The sequence below is a fragment of the Marmota flaviventris genome, chromosome 11 (assembly GCF_047511675.1).
Source record: "Marmota flaviventris isolate mMarFla1 chromosome 11, mMarFla1.hap1, whole genome shotgun sequence".
Lineage (NCBI taxonomy): Eukaryota > Metazoa > Chordata > Mammalia > Rodentia > Sciuridae > Marmota > Marmota flaviventris.
In genome coordinates, this window is record NC_092508.1 from 38,427,217 (window position 1) to 38,447,566 (window position 20,350).

The window sequence follows — 20,350 nt, forward strand, 5'->3', positions numbered from 1 at the left end:
AATTATCTAAGGTAATACAAGGAGCTAATGAACCTTATGCTGAATTTGTAGATAGGCTTATTCAAACAGCTACCAGAGTTTTTGGGAATACAGAACAAGCAATGCCATTACTAAAACACCTGGCTTATGAGCAAGCGAATCGTTGGTGCAGAGATATCATTAGACCATGGAAACATGAAGATTTAAACACATATATTAAATTATGTAGAGACATTAATGAACAAGAGCAAGTCGTGGCAGCTGCAGTAAAACAGGCTTTAGATGCCAGAGACATTAATGAACAAGGGCAAATTGTGGCAGCTGCAGTAAAACAGGCTTTAGATGCCAGGCCAAGAACATGCTACAATTGTGAACAAACAGGACATTTTAAAAGGAATTGCCCCATTGGAGGAGGGTTTAACAAAACTAGGTATCCAAGGAGTAGAATACCAGGTATTTGCCCACGATGCCGTAGAGGGAGACATTGGGCTAATGAATGCCGTTCTCAAACCACCATAGAGGGTACTCCATTATCAAAAAACGAACAAGGACCAGGTGTTTATCCACGATATCGTGGAGAAAGGCATCAGGCTCCATTGCCAAAAAATGGACAAGGGGGCCCAATGCTCCGGGGCCCAAAACCACAAATATACGGAGCACTGGAGGAACCCAGCAACCCCATCAGGGTAGTGCCCAGGACACATTGTCCATCAGATCCCTCATCAGACAAACCAGAGGGAGCGCAGGGTTGGACATCTGCGCCTCCGCCAGAGCAGTACTAACTCCAGAGATGGGAGTTCAAATCATTCCCACAGGGGTGAAAGGACCTCTTCCCAAAGGAACAGTAGGCTTATTATTGGGACGCAGCTCTTCTACTCTAAAAGGACTTATGATAAGTCCTGGGGTAATTGATCCCGATTATGAAGGTGAAATAAAAATTATAGCCAGTTCTCCAAAGGGTATATCAGTAATTTCACCAGGAGATAGAATAGCACAGTTACTAATAATACCCAGCCTACATGATAAATTTTCCAGTCGTACTGTAGAAAGAGGTTCCAAGGGATTAGGTTCCACAGGTGTAGATTGGGCTATGCTGTCTTTAAATTTAGATTCTCGCCCCATGCTAAAACTAAATATTCAAGGACATGAATTTAATGGGCTACTGGATACAGGTGCAGACCTTAGCATCATCTCTCGTCAAGAATGGCCAAAACATTGGCCATTACAACAAGCCACTCAAACGCTTCGAGGCCTAGGAGTGGCGACTAATCCCCATAGAAGTGCAATGGTATTAGATTGGAAGGATCCTGAAGGATGTGAAGGAACTATACAGCCATATATATTGGATCATCTTCCCGTAAATTTATGGGGACGAGATGTCCTAGATCAATTAGGTTTGACATTAACAAATAACATCAACCAAAATGCACCCACTATTATGACTAGACAAGGTTTTAGGAAAGGAAAAAGATTAGAAAAACAAGAACAAGGTATAGCAGCACCAATACAAATAGATCAAGGAACAGACAGACATGGGTTGGATTTTCAGAAAGGGCCACTGAGACAATAAAAATTACTTGGAAATCAGAAAGACCAGTATGGGTTCCTCAGTGGCCCCTGACTAAAGAAAAGATACAAGCAGCCCATGACCTGGTCAAACAACAATTAGCAGAAGGACATATACAACCTTCTGTATCTCCCCATAATACTCCCATTTTTGTCATCAAAAAGAAATCTGGTAAATGGAGATTATTGCAAGATTTAAGAGCCATTAATAATGAGATGGTTATTATGGGACCTGCTCAATCAGGGATTCCTCAGTTGTCTGCTTTGCCAAAAACCTGGTATGTTTTAGTTATAGATATTAAAGATTGTTTTTTTTCAATTCCAATTCATCCTGAGGATAGTCCACGTTTTGCATTTACTATCCCTGCACTGAATCATGAAGGTCCTGATCAGAGATATGAATGGAAAGTACTCCCTCAAGGGATGGCTAACAGCCCAACTATGTGTCAAATTTATGTTAACAAAGCAATCCAGCCACTTAGAAATCAAAATCCTGAACTACAAATATTTCACTATATGGATGATGTATTATTAGCACACAAAGATAAAAACACATTGCTAGAATGTTATGCCACACTTACAAACTTATTAAAAAATTATAATCTAGAGATAGCAATAGATAAAGTACAATTAAATTTTCCAATTAATTATTTAGGAGTTCTATTATCCTCAACCATGGTCCGTCCACCAAAAATTCAAATACGAGTAGATCAACTCAAATCACTTAATGACTTTCAAAAGTTATTAGGAGACATAAATTGGATAAGGCCTTATTTAGGTATACCAACAGGAGAGTTGGGACCTTTATTTGATATCCTAAAAGGTCCATCAGATCCAAATTCACCCCGAATGTTAACGCCTGAAGCAAGAAAGGCATTAAAAATCATTGAAACATATATGGAAAATATGCATTTGGATAGAATTGATATAAGTTTGCCTTTATTATTTATTGTACTACCAACAAAAAATATTCCTACAGGAGTATTTTGGCAAGAAGGTCCATTATTATGGATACATTTATCTTATTCTCCTAACACTATTCTTACTAGGTATCCTGAGGCTGTAGGACAATTAATACTCAAAGGAATAAAAGCAGCAAAGGGAGTGTTTGGAATTTCTCCCAATAAAATTATTACTCCATATACTATGAATCAAATTGATGAGTTAGCTAATGAGTTAAATACTTGGGCAATAATCATGTGCAAATCTAATGTTTCATTTGATAACCACTTACCATCTAATCCTTTATTGTCTTTTTGGTCATTGCATCCTGTAATTTTTCCAAAAATGACAAGAAAAACACCTATCATGAATGCTCCAAATATATTCACTGATGGGTCAAATAATGGTACAGCAGCAGTAGTTACCCCTGATCAAACTTTTACATTTTTAGTACCCAAACAATCAGCTCAAAAGGTAGAGCTTAATGCAGTTTTACAAGCTTTTGTGATGTTTAAAGATTCTGTATTTAATTTATTTTCTGATAGTCAGTATGTAGTTAATGCTATAGTATCTCTTGAAGATGCTGGTAGGATTTCCCCTTCTTCTACTGTTTTCTCTTTGCTTTCCACTATACAAAGTCTAATCTGGGACAGAAAAGATCCATTCTTTATAGGACATATCGGGGCACATACAGGATTGCCTGGAGCCCTTAGTTTGGGCAATGATTTAGCAGATAAAACTACACATGACATACATATTTTCTCTACACTAGAAGAAGCTATAAATTTTCATAAAAAGTTCCATGTCAATGCTAATACTTTACAAAAGCGTTTTAAAATAACTAAGGAACAAGCTAGACAAATAATAAAACAATGTCAAAATTGTGTGACCTTTTTACCACAAGTTAATCTTGGAGTCAATCCTAGAGGATTGATACCTAACCATATTTGGCAGATGGACATCACACACTTGCCAGAATTTGGAAAATTAAAATATTTGCATGTTACAGTTGATACTTCTTCTGGATTTTTGATGGGCTCCCTTCATGCCGGAGAAAAAACTAAAGATGTTATAGCTCATTGCTTACAAAATTTTGCCACTGTGGGTGTTCCAAAACAGTTAAAAACAGATAATGCCCCTGGTTATACTTCTACCTCTTTTAAACAATTTTGCTCAACATTTGGCATTACTCATATAACAGGAATCCCATACAATCCACAGGGACAAGGCATAGTTGAAAGAGCTCATCAAACTATTAAAATGTACTTATTTAAGCAAAAAGAAGGAATTGGGAAGGGGTATATATTCCCCAAAGATAAACTTAAAATAACCCTTTTTACTCTAAACTTTTTAAATTTGGATTCATCAGGACTTAGTGCTGCGGAAAGGCATATGTGTCCAAAAAATGTACATAAGCCCAAGGTACTTTGGAAGGATATTCTAACAGGACAATGGAAAGGTCCTGACCCAGTAATTGTCTGGAGTCGGGGGTCTGTTTGTGTGTTTCCACAGGGAGAACAGCAGCCGATTTGGATTCCAGAGAGATTAACCAAGGTCCTGACCCAGTGATTGTCTGGAGTCGGGGGTCTGTTTATGTGTTTCCACAGGGAGAACAGCAGCCGATTTGGATTCCAGAAAGATTAACTAAAGCGATTTCTACAGACCAAAAAGAAGATGATTTGGCTCAAATCCATAACAACTGATATCCAAAACTCCAGTTTGGCTATTCTTACATCTGCAACAGAACCAGGATGCTTTTTTCAATATCTATTTTATTATTGCCCTTTGCCATATCATGAAGTTCTATTTTGTTTTTTGAGCTCATACAGACCTAGGTTAATGTTTTGCTGATCAGTTCTATTTTTTGACTATAGAGTTTTTAAACATTGCAATGGAGATTTCACCTGTAAAAAGTTATAAGGCCTTTACTATAATGTTATGTGTTGTATGTATTATGTTATGTGTGCACACTTGTGTTTTGTGTTATATGTTTGAATGTCCATATATCATATATGATGAGCGCTCATGATAAAATGGATCCAAATATTTTTTTTTTCACGTGATTTATATGGTTTAATTTATATTGGGTAAACAACTGTTGAGGATTGTTTTAATATGTAAACAAAAAAGAAGGTTAACAGATCTGTTTGTTTACTTTCACCTTTCCTTTTCATTATATTTAATAATTCTCTTAAAGACAATGTAAATTGTTAAGAAAATTGTTTTCTTTTAGTGCCTTCTGTAATGTTACATAATTTTTTCTTTAGCCATTATTGCCAGAATTCCTATCTTCATCCCAGTGCTGGTGAAGTCAAAGATAAAACCAATCTACACCTTCTACAATAGCCATCACTGAACTGCTTGCAGAACTTGCCTGGACACATTGTGAGCTCACCTGTATGCATTTTGAACTATCTGTTGGTGCAGCGACTTGTGGTAGTGTTGGGGTATTTTTGCTGATGATGTCACCGGTGGTACAATTTTTCAAAGGAGCCCTCAATTGGCTTAATGTCATGGCATTTTGCATCCTCCTCTACTAGTGATGGTCTAAAATTTGGGGGCCAACAGAGGTGAGGCAAAGAACCTCACCCCCCCACTGGTGCAAAGGCCTATCCACAAGTATAGCTGTATGCTGGACCGGTAGTCAGTGACGGGTATGATCCAATTGCAGTGGTACCAACCTAAGACAGGAGGCTGACGCCTAGAGGTCAGTTCATCCGATGACGGGTAAGGACCATATGTTGAATTGGACTGCCTAACAGGCACGGTCCCTAAGCCACATGCTTGTTGTTTAAACAGAGAGGGGGAGATGTTGAGAGCCACAGCCGAAGGGGCCCCAGCAAACTTCCAGCTGCCAGCAATCCAGCTGCCGGCTGATGATTGGCTCACAGCGGCCCCAGCAACATCTAGCTGATTGGCTCCTCGGCCCCAGCAACATCTAGCTGATTGGCTCCTCTGCGGTGATGCTCATTGGACTGTTTCCCTGCCCTTTCAGACCACGGAGCTGCTCATTGGGGGACTTTTTGGCTCTGCCCACGTGACCCAGCCAATCGGCCTCAAGAGCAGGAGGATTGTGGGAGGTGGAGAGAAGCTTGTGGGGGGAGAGACAGGCTTGTGGAAAGCCGGTGGTGGCAGTTGAGGCTCTGAGGGGTTTTTCCTGAGATGCTGTTTGTTTGGCGTGTTTGGTTCTAAAAATAAAGTTAGTTTCTTTTGACAAGTGGCTCCTGATTGTGCCCAGCCAGACTGCGGCACAATGAGACAACTAAAATATTGGTTTCAAAATAATCTAAGGGATGGACTGGGGTTGTGGCTCAATAGAGCACTGGCCTGGCATGTGTGAGACACTGGGTTCGATCTTGAGCACCCACATACAAATAAATAAATAAATAAAGACATTGTGTTCATTTAAAACTAAAAAAAAATTTAAAAATAACCTAAGGGAAATGAAGTGTGTTATTAATGATATCATAAAATTAGCTAGTCATTAACTAACATTCTGTTTGTGAAAGATATACAGCCCCTTTTTCTATTTTGGAAACTATGATCCAAAAATCATTCCATAAATGAAACATAGTTTAGGATTATATTTTGACCAACTCTTCAGTCACAAATAAGTTATGAGGTCAATATGTTACAAAAATAAAACTACAACAAAAACTTCATTATTTAAAAGTCAGTTTCAAGTTCTATAAATTAAGTTTTCCCAATGTGCTATAAAGTATACAGCATATTAAAAAATAAGAACTAGATCCAACCTAAAATATGATTGCTATAACAAATATAAAACATTCAAAAATAACTTCATTTATCTTCTTGGAATATGGAAAGGTTTTTTTTGGGGGGGGTTGTTTTGTTTTAATAATATAGATGATCTTGGTCTCCTGTAAAAGGGGTCCAGGAAGTTTTTAAACATGGCACTTTTTTCCCCTCAATAAAATTCCCTTTTATGCAAAGGGATAGAGAAATTCTATTAATATTTAAATACACTTTAAAGATAATTATTTCCCCTTTTTGCCACCAAAGAGAATGCCAACATAATAAGACTAAATAAAGTCAAAATGTAACAACATTTGACACAGGGTCACTTATTTAAAATCATGACAAAGAGAATTGTTACCAGTTGCTAAGGCACTTACTTATTGTTTACAGATTATTTAAATAGGCCCTGTACTTTAATCAATCAGAGACTGGAAATTAGAAACTACTTAAATGAGTGAACACTTTGGATTCTGAGTTGTACAAAGAAAAATGTCAATGTTTAGATTATATCTTTCAATTCAGAAACACAAGGATATTGCAGGAACAACCACAGAAGAATTATCTTAAGATATGAAAGGTAGGTTGTCATGGATCCACAGTGCTATGGTTTGTGATCTGGAATGCTCCCCAAAGGCCCATGTGTTGAAGGCTTGGTCACCAGCTAGTGGCATTAATGGGAAGTGGTGGAACCTTTAGGAGGTAGGAGCTAGTGGAGGGAAGTTAGGTCACTGGGAGTGTGCCCAATGAAGTGGTTACTGTGAACCTGGCCCTTCCTGTCTCTTTTTGCTTTCCAGCCATGAAGAGGTAAGTAACTCTTCTGCCATATGTACTGCCTTGCCACAGACCCAAAGCAATAAGCCAACTAACCATGGACTAAAATCTCTAAAATGGTGATCCAAAATAATTTTTTTCTCCTTTAAGTTGATTATCTCAAGTATTTTGTCATAGTGATGGAAAGCTAACACAAAGAGTAAGTCACAAAACACTTTCTAAAAATATGTATGTATGTATATGTGTGTGTGTGTGTGTGTGTATTTTTTTTTCTTTTTGTGGTCTTGGGGATCATATCCAAAACCTTATGCATCTAGGCAGGTGTTCTACCAAGGAGCCATCCTAGCCCTAAAATAATTTTTTGAACTATAAAAAAGTTAGCAGACACTGTTGAAAGAATATATAAAATGAATGAGATATTGGCATATAAAGTAACTTTATAAGCAGAATTTAAGCAAGAATTTTAGTGAAAATATGACATAGGCCTCAGCAGCAGATTGAACCAACTTTGATACAGTTGAATTTCAAATTATTAAAGTTCTATTGCATAGGGAACTGTATTTCTATTTGGTGCTACTATTTAACAATGTGTGGTTAAAATGCAAAAGAGAAGTAGGGAACAATCATTCAACTTGAGTTCAGGAATAGTAACTTTCCTACTACATTTGGATTTTTTCTTACTGTAGTTGCCTGCTTAACTGCCTGTGGTAATGGACTTAAATTGCATTATCACTGAAGGCTAAAGTGGCAAAAATAAACCTAATATTAGAATATGTGAAAGAAAAAGGAGAGAGAATAATATTTATTCATGTATACTACATGTAAGGGCTCATGATGGGCAATTAGCACTCAAGATGACAATCCTTACAGCCTGGCCAGATATGCGACTGACTCTGTACTTTATTTGATCAATGTTTCCTAATATGCATTAGGCATTATGCTAGAAGAAAGGAGTATAAAGGTGGATGGATAACTTCTATTCTTTTATTAGAAGAGATTGAAAGTAGATACATAAAGAGGTTAGTTTCTAATCAATGTGGTAATTATTCTAACCCTCTCTGCATTGAAGGTTAAAGATCATAGCCCCAAATTGAAACCTAGGCTTAAAATCCATGAAAATGTAAGATAATTTACTTAGTTTATATAAATTCTTCTTAGTTGAAGTAATCAGCAGTTTACGACAGGCTTAAAATTTAGTTCATATAAGAGACTCATATCAGGACTTTATATGAAAATTTTCAAAACTGATTTGCATGTTATAAAAATAACAACTAATTCCTTTTCAAGTATTCAAAAACACAAAAATTATTATAAGAAAAATTATTAACTTGTTAACAGAATGATCATCTCTTTAATTCCCCCCACTTAGAGATGTTTTAAGAACTCTACCATTTATTTATAATGAACTAACATCATCAAATATCTTCTAGAAAACAGATATATTACTGATTACATAATGGAAGAAACTGACAGGGGAAAACACAAGATTCTTCCTCAATTTATGGGAGAGAAAATATTTTGAAACATCAGCTATAGTTGTGCTTTTTAGATTATACATCATCTGTGTAGGTGGTCATTTAGTAACTACCTTAAATTCTTGCTTTCTTAAATCTTCTATTGTTTGAAAACTACAGATATGTCTGCCATATTTATCCCATTATTCAGGATTTATGATAATTACTAATACATGCACACACGCATGCACACACACACACACACACATACACACACCAGAGAAAACCTATCTCCTGACTTTGGATTTTTAAAAAACTCATTAGTCATTATTTTCTAACTCAGACTGACCTTTTCATACCCACCCCATGGTATTCAGAAGTGGCTCGCTGAAGTTCCAGAGAAGCTATTTGATCTGCCAGGTTCTTATTTTCTTCTACTAATGCCTGCAGATTTTGGTTTAATGCATTTATGTCTGCCTTTGAAAAATAAGAGGAGAAAAGAAACTATTTATGCCATATCCATAAATATAATCTTATTTCTAAAATGACAGTTCTAACTTGTGCAAATGTTCAAGTAGCTCGTGCAAATATTCCTCGAGTCTAAGTGTGGAGATTTGACAAGTCAGTCTGATAGCTCTATAGTGTTCTAAACAGTTTGTGTTTTTATTTTCTTTTTAATTCTTTCTGCTTTACTAGTTGTTTTCAGTAGGAGGGTTACCCCACATGATACAGCTTACCTTTACTAGAAGTGAAAGTCCTCCTGGTACTTAGTATTTGCTTAAAGATTAATTTGAGCTTATGAATGTAGATGCAGAAATCCTCAATGAAATATTAGTAAAACAAATCCAGCAATATTCAAAAAAGGATATAAGACCTATGTGGTTATCCTGGTAAAGTTAGTTGAATATTCATCATCAATTAGTACCATCTACCACATCAATAAATTACAGAAGAAAAACTATTCGACCATCTCAATAAAGAATAAGCATTTCAAAAAAAATTCAACACTGATACATAATTTAGATATTAACAAACTAGAAGTGAAACAATCACTTCTACCTGATTAAAACATACCTACAAAAATCCTACAGTTGATATCATTCTTAATAGTGAAAGATTAATTGCCACCTCCCCTGCCAAGACTGGGAAAAAGACACGGATATCTACTCTCACTATTTCTATTCAGCATTATAAGGAGGCCATAGCTGTTGCAATAAAGCAAGAAAAAGTAATAAAAACCATTCATACTGAAAAGGCAGAAATAAAGAGCTGGGCATGTAGCTCAGTGGAAAGTACATACCATGTAAAAAATAATCTAAAAAAAATGAAATGACTACGCTAGTATTAGACATTAAGATTGAAAATTGGTGAGATAAATGAGTATATTAAAATACTCTCATCCAGAATATTTATAAATATATTCATTTAACAACAGAGTCCAAAAATATATGAAGCCTAAAATGACAGAGTTGAAAGGAGAAATAATTTATTTAAGCATAACTGGAAATTTCAATATCCCACCTATGAATAACTGATAAAACAACTAGACAAAAGCTCAATGAGGAAATAGAAAACTTGTACAACACTATAAACTAAATAGACCTAACAAAACATCTAGAGAATAATCCTCCAACAAGAGCAGAATATACATTTTTTTAAAGTGCTTATAAAACATTCTCCATAAAACAACTCTCAATAAATTTAAAAGAACCAAAATGATGCTAAGTATGTCCTCCAACCATAGTGGAATAAAACTGAAATCAATAAAACAGAGAAATCTGGGAAATTCACATATATAAGGAAATAAACAAAGTTTTAAACAACCAATAGGTTAAAAAAGAAATCTCAAGGGAAGTTAAAGAATAATTTGAAACGAATAAAAAACACAAGATAACAAAACTCCTGGTATGCAGTCCAGAGAAGAAAGTTGATAGCTATAAATGTCTATATTTTTTTAAAAAGAGTACTTCTCAAAGCATTAACCTAAGCTTATCTTAGAAAACTAGAACAAAAAAAGAACAAGTTAAAGACAGAAGATGCAAATAATAAATATTAGAACATAAATAAAGAAGAGAAAAACAATAAAGAACATTAATAAAGCCTAGATGAAACAGTTGACTAAGCTAATCAAGAAAAAAAAAGAGAACACAAATTACTAAAATTAGCAGTAAATCTTGTACGTCAATGTTCATAGAAGCATTATTCACAATAACCAAAAGATAGAAACCATTCACAAGTCTATCAACTGCTGAATGGGAAAGCAAAATGCAGCATATATATATAGCATATATATATATATATTTTTAAATATTATGCAGCCTTTAAAAGGAAGGGAATTCTGGCATATGCTACAGCATGAATGAACTTTGAAAGTATTATGCTAAGTGAAACAAACCAGACACAAAAGGACAGATGTTGGGTAATTCATATGTTCAGTATCTGGACGAGGCCAACTCATGGAGACTGAAAGGAGAACAGAGGTTGTTGGGGTCTTCGGGGAGGGGCATTATAGTTTAATGGGTACAGAGTTTCTGTTGTATGTTGTAAAAGTTATGGAAATGAACAGCGGTGCTGGTGGCACAACATTGTGAATGTCTTTAATGTCATTGAATTGTATACTTAAAAAGGGTTAAATGGTAAATTTTATGTGGTGTTTTATCACAATTTGTTTTAAACTATAAAAACAAAGAACAGATTGCCAGGGACTAAGGATAAAGCAGAATGAGGGAATTTGGGCAGAGGAGGGGTGATGGAACTATTCTGTATCTTGATTGTCTTAATGGTCACATGACTATTCTTTTATCCAAATGCAAAGAACTGTGTATCAAAAAGAATGAATTTTACTCCGTGTAAATTTAAAAATGCTTTTTAAAAAGATAGAGGTGCTCCTAAATAAATAAATAAATAAAATTAGCAGTAAAATAAAGGACATTACTACAGAATGAAGGGAAAAAAATAAAGGACTATTCCAATCAACTGCATACCAACAAGTTAGGTAGCCTAGATGAAACAGAAAAATTCTTAGAATATGTAATCTACCGAAAGTGACAAAAGAAAAACAAATCTAAAGAGATCTACAAGATGCTAAATCAGCAATAATTTAAAACAGAAGAACAATAACAAAAAAAATCTCTGAACCAGATGATTTTCAGTGATAAATGTTACAAAACTCTAGAAGAATTAATACCAACTGCATAAACTCTCACAAAAACAGAAAAATACACTTACCAATCATTTTAGAAGGCCAATATTGTCAAACAAAATTGACATTACAAAAGAAAAGAAAGCCACAGAACAATATCATTATGAATGAATACAAATGGAAAAAAATCTCAACAAAATACTAGAAAGCCAAATCCAACAAGATACAAATAGCCTTATTCATCATGAAGTTTATCTAAGCTTCATTAATGTAATCTTAGTTAAGAATTTAAAATCAATGTAATTGCATTCTTCAGCTTTTTGTCAGTGTGACAAAATACCTGACAGAAACCAACTTTAAGGAGGAAAGATCTATTTTGGCTAACAGTTTGAGAGGATTCAATCCATGGTCACTTGCCTCCATTGTTTCTGGGTCTGTGATAAGACAGGACCACCATGGCAGGGAGCATGGTGAAGCAAAGCTGCTCACTTCCTGGCAGCCAGGAAGTAGAGAAGGGGTGGGAAAGGACCAGGGACAAAATAAGCCCTTCATAGTCATGACCCCATGACCTTCTTCCTCTAATTAGGCTCCAACTTTCAAATGTTTCTGCCACATTCAACAGTACCATCAGCTGAAACTAAGCCTTTAGCAAATGACTTTTCAGGAACATTTAAGACCCAAACCTTAAGTTTTAATGTACCATAGTAATAGAATAAAAGAAAAAGTCCACAAGATTATCTCAATGAACTTAGAAAAACTATTTGACAAAATTCAGCATACTTTCATGGCAAAAATTCCCAACAAATGAAGAATAGAAGGAGATTTCCTCATTTTTATAAAAGTGTCTACAAAAAAAAAAAAAACCAAGCAAAAAACACACACAGCTAACATGATCTTAATGTCAACAAGCTAAAAGTTTTCAACTAACAACAGGAACAAGACAAGAATGTCTGCTCTAAACCATTTCTTTCTTTTTTTTTTTTTAAAGAGAGAGAGAGAGAATATTTTTTAATATTTATTTTTTTTAGCTTTTTGGCAGATACAACATCTTTGTTTGTATGTGGTGCTGAGGATCGAACCAGGGCCGCATGCATGCCAGCGCACTACCGCTTGAGCCACATCCCCAGCCCCTGCTCTAAACCATTTCTATTCAACACTGTACTGGAGGTTCTAGTCAAGGCAATTATATAAGGCAAAGAAATAAAAGCAGCAAAATTTGAAATAATAAATGAAGAGAAAACTCAAATTACTAAAATACAAGATGAAAAAGGAAATATCACAAAGAACATGCTTGAAATACAGAGGATAATTAGACTATTTTGAAAATTTACATTCTAATAAAATAGAAAATATCAAAGACATCGACAAATTTCTAGAAACATATGACCTACTCAAACTGAATGAGGAGGTCATACATGATTTAAACAGATCAGTTTCAAATCATGAAATAGAAAACACCATCAAAAGCCTACCAACCAAAAAAAGCCCAGGACCAAATGTATTCTCAGCCGAATTCTACAAGATTTTCAAAGAAGAATTAACACCAATACTCCTCAAAGTATTCCATGAAATAGAAAAGGAGAGAACCCTTCCAAATTTATTCTATGAGGCTAAAATCACCAATACCAAAACCAGACAAAGACAAATCAAGGAAAGAAAACTTCAGACCAATATCCCTGATGAACACAGATGAAAAAATACTCAATAAAATTCTGGCAAATTGCATACAAAAACATATTAAAAAGATATTGCACCACGATCAAGTGAGATTCATTCCAGGGATGCAGAGGTGGTTCATATATGGAAATCAATAAACATATTTCATCATATTATAGACTTACAAACAAGAATCATGTGATCATCTCAATAGATGCAGAAAAAGCATTCAACAAAATACAGCACACCTTCATGTTCAAAACAATATAAAAACTAGGGACAGCAGGAACATACCTCGACATTGTAAAAGCTATATATGCTAAACCAAAGGCCAGCATCATTCTAAAGGGAGAAAAATTGAAAGCATTCCTGCTAAAAACTGGAGTAAGACAAGGATGTCCTCTTTCACCATTTCTGTTCAATATCATCCTTGAAACTCTAGCCAGAGCAATTAAAGGGATACAAATAGGTAAAGAAAAACTCAAACTATCACTATTTGCAATGACATGATCCTGTACCTACAAGATCCAAAAAATACCACCAGAAAACTTCTAGAACTAATAAATGAATTCAGCAAAGTAACAAGATATAAAATCAACACCCATAAATCAAATGCATTCCTATACATCAGCAATGAATCCCCTGAAAGAGAAATTAGAAAAACTAATCCATTCATAATAGCCTCAAAATACAAACAAACAAACAAAAACCTGAGAATAAATCTAACAAAAGAGAAGAAAGACCCCTACAATGAAAACTACATAACACTAAAGAAAGAAATTGAAGAAACCTCAGAAGATGGAAAGATCTCCCATGCTCCTGGATAGGTAGAGTTAATATTGTCAAAATGGCCATCCTACCAAAAGTGTTATACAGATTTAATTCCATTCCTATTAAAAATACCAATGAAAATTCTTCATAGAAATAGAAAAAACAATCATAAAATTTATTTGGAAAAATAAGAGACCCAGAATAGCTAAAGCAATCCTCAGCAAAAGTGAAGCAGGAAGCAAAACATACCAGACCTTAAACTATACTACAAAGCTATAGTAACAAAAATGGCATGGTATTGGCACCAAAATAGACTTGTAGACCAATGGTACAGAATAGAGGACACAGAGACAAACCTACATAAATACGGTTATCTCATACTGGACAAGGGTGCCAAAAATATCCACTGGAGAAAAGACAGGCTATTCAACAAATGGTGCTGGCAAAACTGACAAATTAAATTAAACCTCTATTTCTCACCCTGCACAAAAAATTAACTCGAAGTGGATCAAAGACTTAGGCACTAGAACAGAGACCCTGCAGCTATTCGGAAAAAAAAGGCTGAAATATTCACCACGTCAGTCTAGGAGATGATTTCCTTAACAGGATTCCTAAAGCACAAGAAGTAAAATCAAGAACCAATAAATGGGATGGGTTCAAACTAACAAGCTTCTTCTCAGCAAAGGACACATTTAATAATGTCAGGAGAGAGCCTACAGATTAGGGGAAAAAACTTTACCACATGCACCTCCAATAAAGCATTAATCTCTAGGATATATAAAGAACTTAAAATACTTAACACCAAAAACCCCAAATAACCCAGTCAATAATGGGCTAAAGAACTGAACTGACACTTCTCAGAAGAAGAAATACAACTGATCAACAAATATATAAAAAAATTTTCAACATCTTGAGCAATTAGAGAAATGCAAATCAAAACTACTCAAAGTTTTCTCATTCCTGTCAGAATGGCACTATCAAGAATACAGTCAAGAATAAATGTTTGCGAGGATGTGGTGAAAAGGCACCCTCAAACATTGCTGGTGGGACTGCAAATTGCTGCAACCACTATGGAAAGCAGTATGGAGATTCCTCAGAAAATTGGGACTGGAACCACCATTTGATCCAGCTAAGCTACTTCTTGATTTATACCCAAGGGACTTAAAATCAGCATACTATAGTGACGTAGCCACATCAAAGTTTATAGCAGCTCAACTCACAATAGCTAGACTATGGAACCAATCAAGATGTCTCTCAATAGATGAATGGATAAAGAAAATGTGGTATATATACTCAATGGAATACTATTCAGCTTTAAAGAAGAGTGAAATTAGGGCATTTGACAGTAAATGGTTGGAGTTGGAGAATATCATGCTAAGTGAAATAAGCCAATCCCACAAAACCAAAAGCCGAATGTTTTCTCTAATATGTGGATGCTAATTCACAATAAAGCGGGGGGCATTAGGGAAGAAAAGTGTTACCTTAAATTAGGTAGAGGGAAGTAATGGGAGGGGAGGGGTGGGGATATGGGGATAGGAAAGATAGTAGAATGAAACAGACATTATTACTGTAGGTATATATGTGACTACATGACCAATATGATTCTACAACATGTACAGTCAGAAAAATGAGAAATTATATTCCATCTATGTATGATATATCAAAGTGCATAAATGCATTCTACTATCATATATAACTAATTAAAACAAATAAAAATTTTTTAAAAGAATAAAGTAAAATTACTTTTTTTCTTTGTATCTATAAAATATACAACTTATTGTATAAGATTGAAATATTCCCCAAATTGACCTATACATTCAATGATTCCAACTTCCTTTTCTTTTTTGATATCAGGGATTGAACTCGGAGGTGCTTTATCACTGAGCTATATCCCCAACCGTTTATTTTTATTTTGAGAGAGGGTTTGCTAAGTTTCTAAGGACTTCACCAAGTTGCTGAGGCTAGCCTCTAATATGCAATCCTCCTGCCTCAGCCTCTTGAGTCACTGGGATTACAGGTGTGCTCTTCCACACCTGGCATGGAAAGGCTGATCCTAAATTGATATGGAAATGTAAGGAATCAGAACAGCCAAAACAGTCCTGAAAAAACAAAATTAGAATACTTGCACATCTTGATGTCTAACCTTCCTATAAAACTATAGTAATCAATACTGTATGGTACTGGCATAAGAATGGACAATGTAAGAAAACTGGAAGTCCATGAATGAAGTCATACCTCTATGATTGATTTTGACAGGAAGCCAAGACTATCCAATAGAAAGAATCATCTTTTCTACAGATGGTTCTAGAACAACTGAATATCCAAAGGCAAAATAATGCATGAATCCCTCTCTTATACCATACACAAAATTAACTCAAAATCACAGATCCAAATGTAATAAGTAAAACTAAAAAAAAAGTTTAAATTAAAAAAGCTAGTCTAAAAGTCTTTGTGACTTGGATTAGGCAAATATTTCTCAAAGTGATAAAATAAAGTTACCTTGACCTAGCAGTTAAACTCCAAGGATATATATAAGACAACTAAAAATATGGGTCATGAAAAAATTGAGTATAAATGTTCATAGAATTATTAATATCTCAAAAATGGAAACAACCTGAATGCCTATCAACTGATAGATTTTTTAAAAAGGTACTAGAACAATCAGCTATCCATCTGAAATTAGAATGAACCTTAAAATAGACCTTACATGATATGCAAAAATTAAGTCAAAATGGATAACAGGTGTAGGGAGCCACAATGAAGGACCATACCCTTCCAGTCTTGATGCCTCAGATTCTGACCAACCACTGCATTCACTATGGCTTGGGTGGGGTCTGGCTCAGATATCAAGGGGTCATCTTTGTGAGATGGGCCCCTAGGGCGAAGTTACACTCATCTGTCCGCCCTTTTTTTTTTTTCCTTTGGATACAACTTTGTCAGAATAAGAGTCCTCCGGATAAAAGCTCACTTCTGAACGTGCTGTCCCTCTTGCCAGCCTCTTGTGACTTTCTCTTGCTCTCCCTTTTGGGGAGCCTGAGGCCAAGAGGAGGGAAACTGTCCTGAAGCTTATGTAAAGGTAAATTTTGTCTGTTTTATCTGGTGTCCCTGCAAATTCACACAAGCCATCTTAAGTTCAGCTGCCTGCACTGGTCAGGGGCAGAAAATAGGTCTAATGATAAACTGTAAGACTTCTAGAGGAAAACAAATAACATCTTGGTCATCTTAGGACAGGCAAAGCTTCTTAGAGATGATATGAAAAAGTATGGTCCAGGGCTGGGGTTGTGGCTCAGTAGTAGAGCACTTGCCCAGCACATGTAAAGCACTGGGTTCAATCCTCAGCACCATATATATATATATATATATATATATATATATATATATATATATATATATATTAAAAGCTATTATGCTTCTCTATAAAAATTTTTTTAAAGTATGGTCCATAAAATTTTTTAAATTGATAATTAGGATTCATCAAATTTAAAACTTCTGCACTTCAAAGGAAAAGAAGTCATAAAATGTAAGAAAATATTTATAAGACACATATCTGACACAAATTTGCATATATACAAATAGTAAGAATGTTTTTACTTAATATGAGAATATGTTTTAAAATTTCTGAAAATTCAGCAAGAAAACAAATTAAAAATGGATTAAAAAATGGTTTGAGTAGATGCTCCAATGCGTAATAGTAAATAAGCATATGAAAAGATACTATTATTAGTTATTGGAAAAACATAAATTACAACTACAATGACAATACATTAATCCAAGAGCTGAAAATATCATATGTTCGTGGGTATGGAGAGAATCTGGAACTCATAAATTCCTGGTTGGGATGCAAGATTGTATAGATCCTTTGAAAAACAGTTGAATACTTTCCTATTGTATTAAACATATATTTTGAAAGAATCCAAAATCTAACTCTTGATATTTACTAAGAGAAATAAGAATATATATGTGAATATTTATAGAGGCCTTATTCATAATTGCCAGAATCTAGAAACAACCAAATGCTCTTCAATTGGTGAATGGATAAAGAATCTCATACATCCATATGTGAATACAAACTGTTGATACATATGGTATGAATAAATCTCAAACACCTGATGATAAGTGAAAGAAGTTAGATTGAAATGTCACATACTGTGTGACTCCATTTATATGACATTCAGAAAAACATTATTATAGGAACAGAAAAAGAAATCAGTGATTTCTAGGGACAGGGGTTAGAGGAAAGGAAGAGGGAACACAAAATAACTTTTTAAAAAATTAATTAATTTTTTATTCCAATATGCTATATATGACAGAATGAATTACAATTCATATTATACATATAGAGAACAATTTTTCACATCTCTGATTGAATACAAAGTATATTCACACCATTCATGTCTCCATTCATGTACTTAGAGTAATGATTTCCATCTCATTCCACCATCTTTTTTATCCCCATTCCGCTCCCTTCCCCTCTCATCCCCTTTCCCTATCTAGAGTTCATCTATTCCTCCCATGCTCCCTCTCCCAACCTCACTATGAATCAGACTCCTTATATCAAAGAAAACATTTAGGATTTGGTTTTTTGGGATTGGCTAACTTCACTTAGCATTATGTTCTCCAACTCCATCCATTTACCTGCAAATGCCATGATTTTATTCTCTTTTATTGCTGAGTAATATTCCATTGTGTATATGTACCACAGTTTCTTTATCCATTCATCTACTGAAGGGCATCTAGGTAGGTTGGTTCCACAGATTAGTTATTGTGAATTGTGCTGTAACAAATATTGATGTGGCTGTATCCCTGTAGTATGCAATGTTTAAGTCCTTTGGGTATAGAATGAGGAGTGGGATAACTAGGTCAAATGGTGGTTCCATTCCCAGTTTTCCAAGGAATTACCATACTGCTTTCCATATTGGTTGCACCAACTTGCAGTTATACCAGCAGTGCATGAGTGTACCTTTTCCCCCACATTGTTGTTTGAATTCACAATAGTTGCCATTCTGAGTGAATGAGATGAAATCTTAGTTTTGATTTGCATTTCTCTAATTGCTAGAGATGTTGAACATTTTTTTTATATATTTGTTGATTGATTGTATATCCTCTTTTGAGAAGTGTCTGCTCAGTTCCTTGGTCCATTTATTGATTGGGTTATTTGTTTTTTGGTGTTTAGCTTTTTGAGTTGTTTATATATCCTAGAGATTAGTGCTCTATTTGATGTACTTGTGGTAAAAATTTGCTCCCATACTGTAGGCTCTCTATTCACTTCACTGATTGTTTCTTTTGAGAAGAAGCTTTTTAGTTTGAATCCATCCCATTTATTGATTCTTGGTTTTAATTCTTGTGATACAGGAGTCTTATTAAGGAAGTTGGGGCCTACCCCAACATGATAGAGATTTGGGCTTTTTCCTTCCATTAGGCACCAGGTCTCTGGTTTAATTCCTAGATCCTTGATCCACTTGGAGTTGAGTTTTGTGCATGGTGAGAGACAGAGGTTTAATTTCATTTAACACAAAATAACTTGTTAGAAATGTTCTATATTTTGGTTGTGGTAGTGGTTACATAGTGATGCATATTTGTCAAAACTCAGAACTGTACACAAAGAAGAGTGAATTTCACTGTATGTAAATTTTGGCAATAAAACTGACTTTAAAATACACAATAAAAATTAATTTCGATTTGAAAAGTGGACTCTGTGTAAGCATTATCATTTGGCTTAATAGAATCTAATAACCAAGTATCTTTTAGCCCCATGAAGTCAACATGTGGTCTACATTAAAACAAATGAAATCAGTCAAAACAACAATGCTATATTTTTATCACAAATGTTTTCCCAGCATTTTCCTTAGCCATTTTTAAATTTTTTATGATTTTCAAGTAAAAAGTTTTAATGAATTTTGTAGTAGCCACCAACTTTCCCAATTTAAACACCATAGTGAGGCCAAAGTGACACCAGGAAAATCTTTGCCATGGAAAGTCAGTTTCATTTAAGGATTTTTAGGGTGGGTCATTTTCATATCACTAGATATGAATGAATATTATCACAGGGGGTACTTGCCAGCCTGGTGGAAGCTGTGATTTTAGGCTCCAAATTCAGATTTTTCTTCACCCTCCAATTTTATAATCATTATTTCACATATAAAATATAGTAATATGAATGTTGTTTTTGCAAAAATAAAAAAAAAACAGCAACAACAAGACAGTAAAAGCTTGATAACTTTATTCAAATTCATAGTCTAGGATTAAAATTCCTGATGCTCTGGATATATATTCTAGATGACAGTGATGCATGATATTTATTTTCTTTAAA

General features: G+C 34.8%; 1 protein-coding gene across 1 annotated transcript in view; it reads right to left on the minus strand.

The window, feature by feature from the left end:
* Positions 1 to 20,350, minus strand: part of Ccdc150 (coiled-coil domain containing 150) — a 135,748-nt gene that overhangs the window by 55,516 nt on the left and 59,882 nt on the right. Inside the window, exon 14 of the mRNA XM_027925000.2 lies at positions 8,835 to 8,948. Coding sequence (XP_027780801.2) covers positions 8,835 to 8,948 — 114 coding nt within the window. The remainder of the gene's footprint in view (positions 1 to 8,834; positions 8,949 to 20,350) is intronic.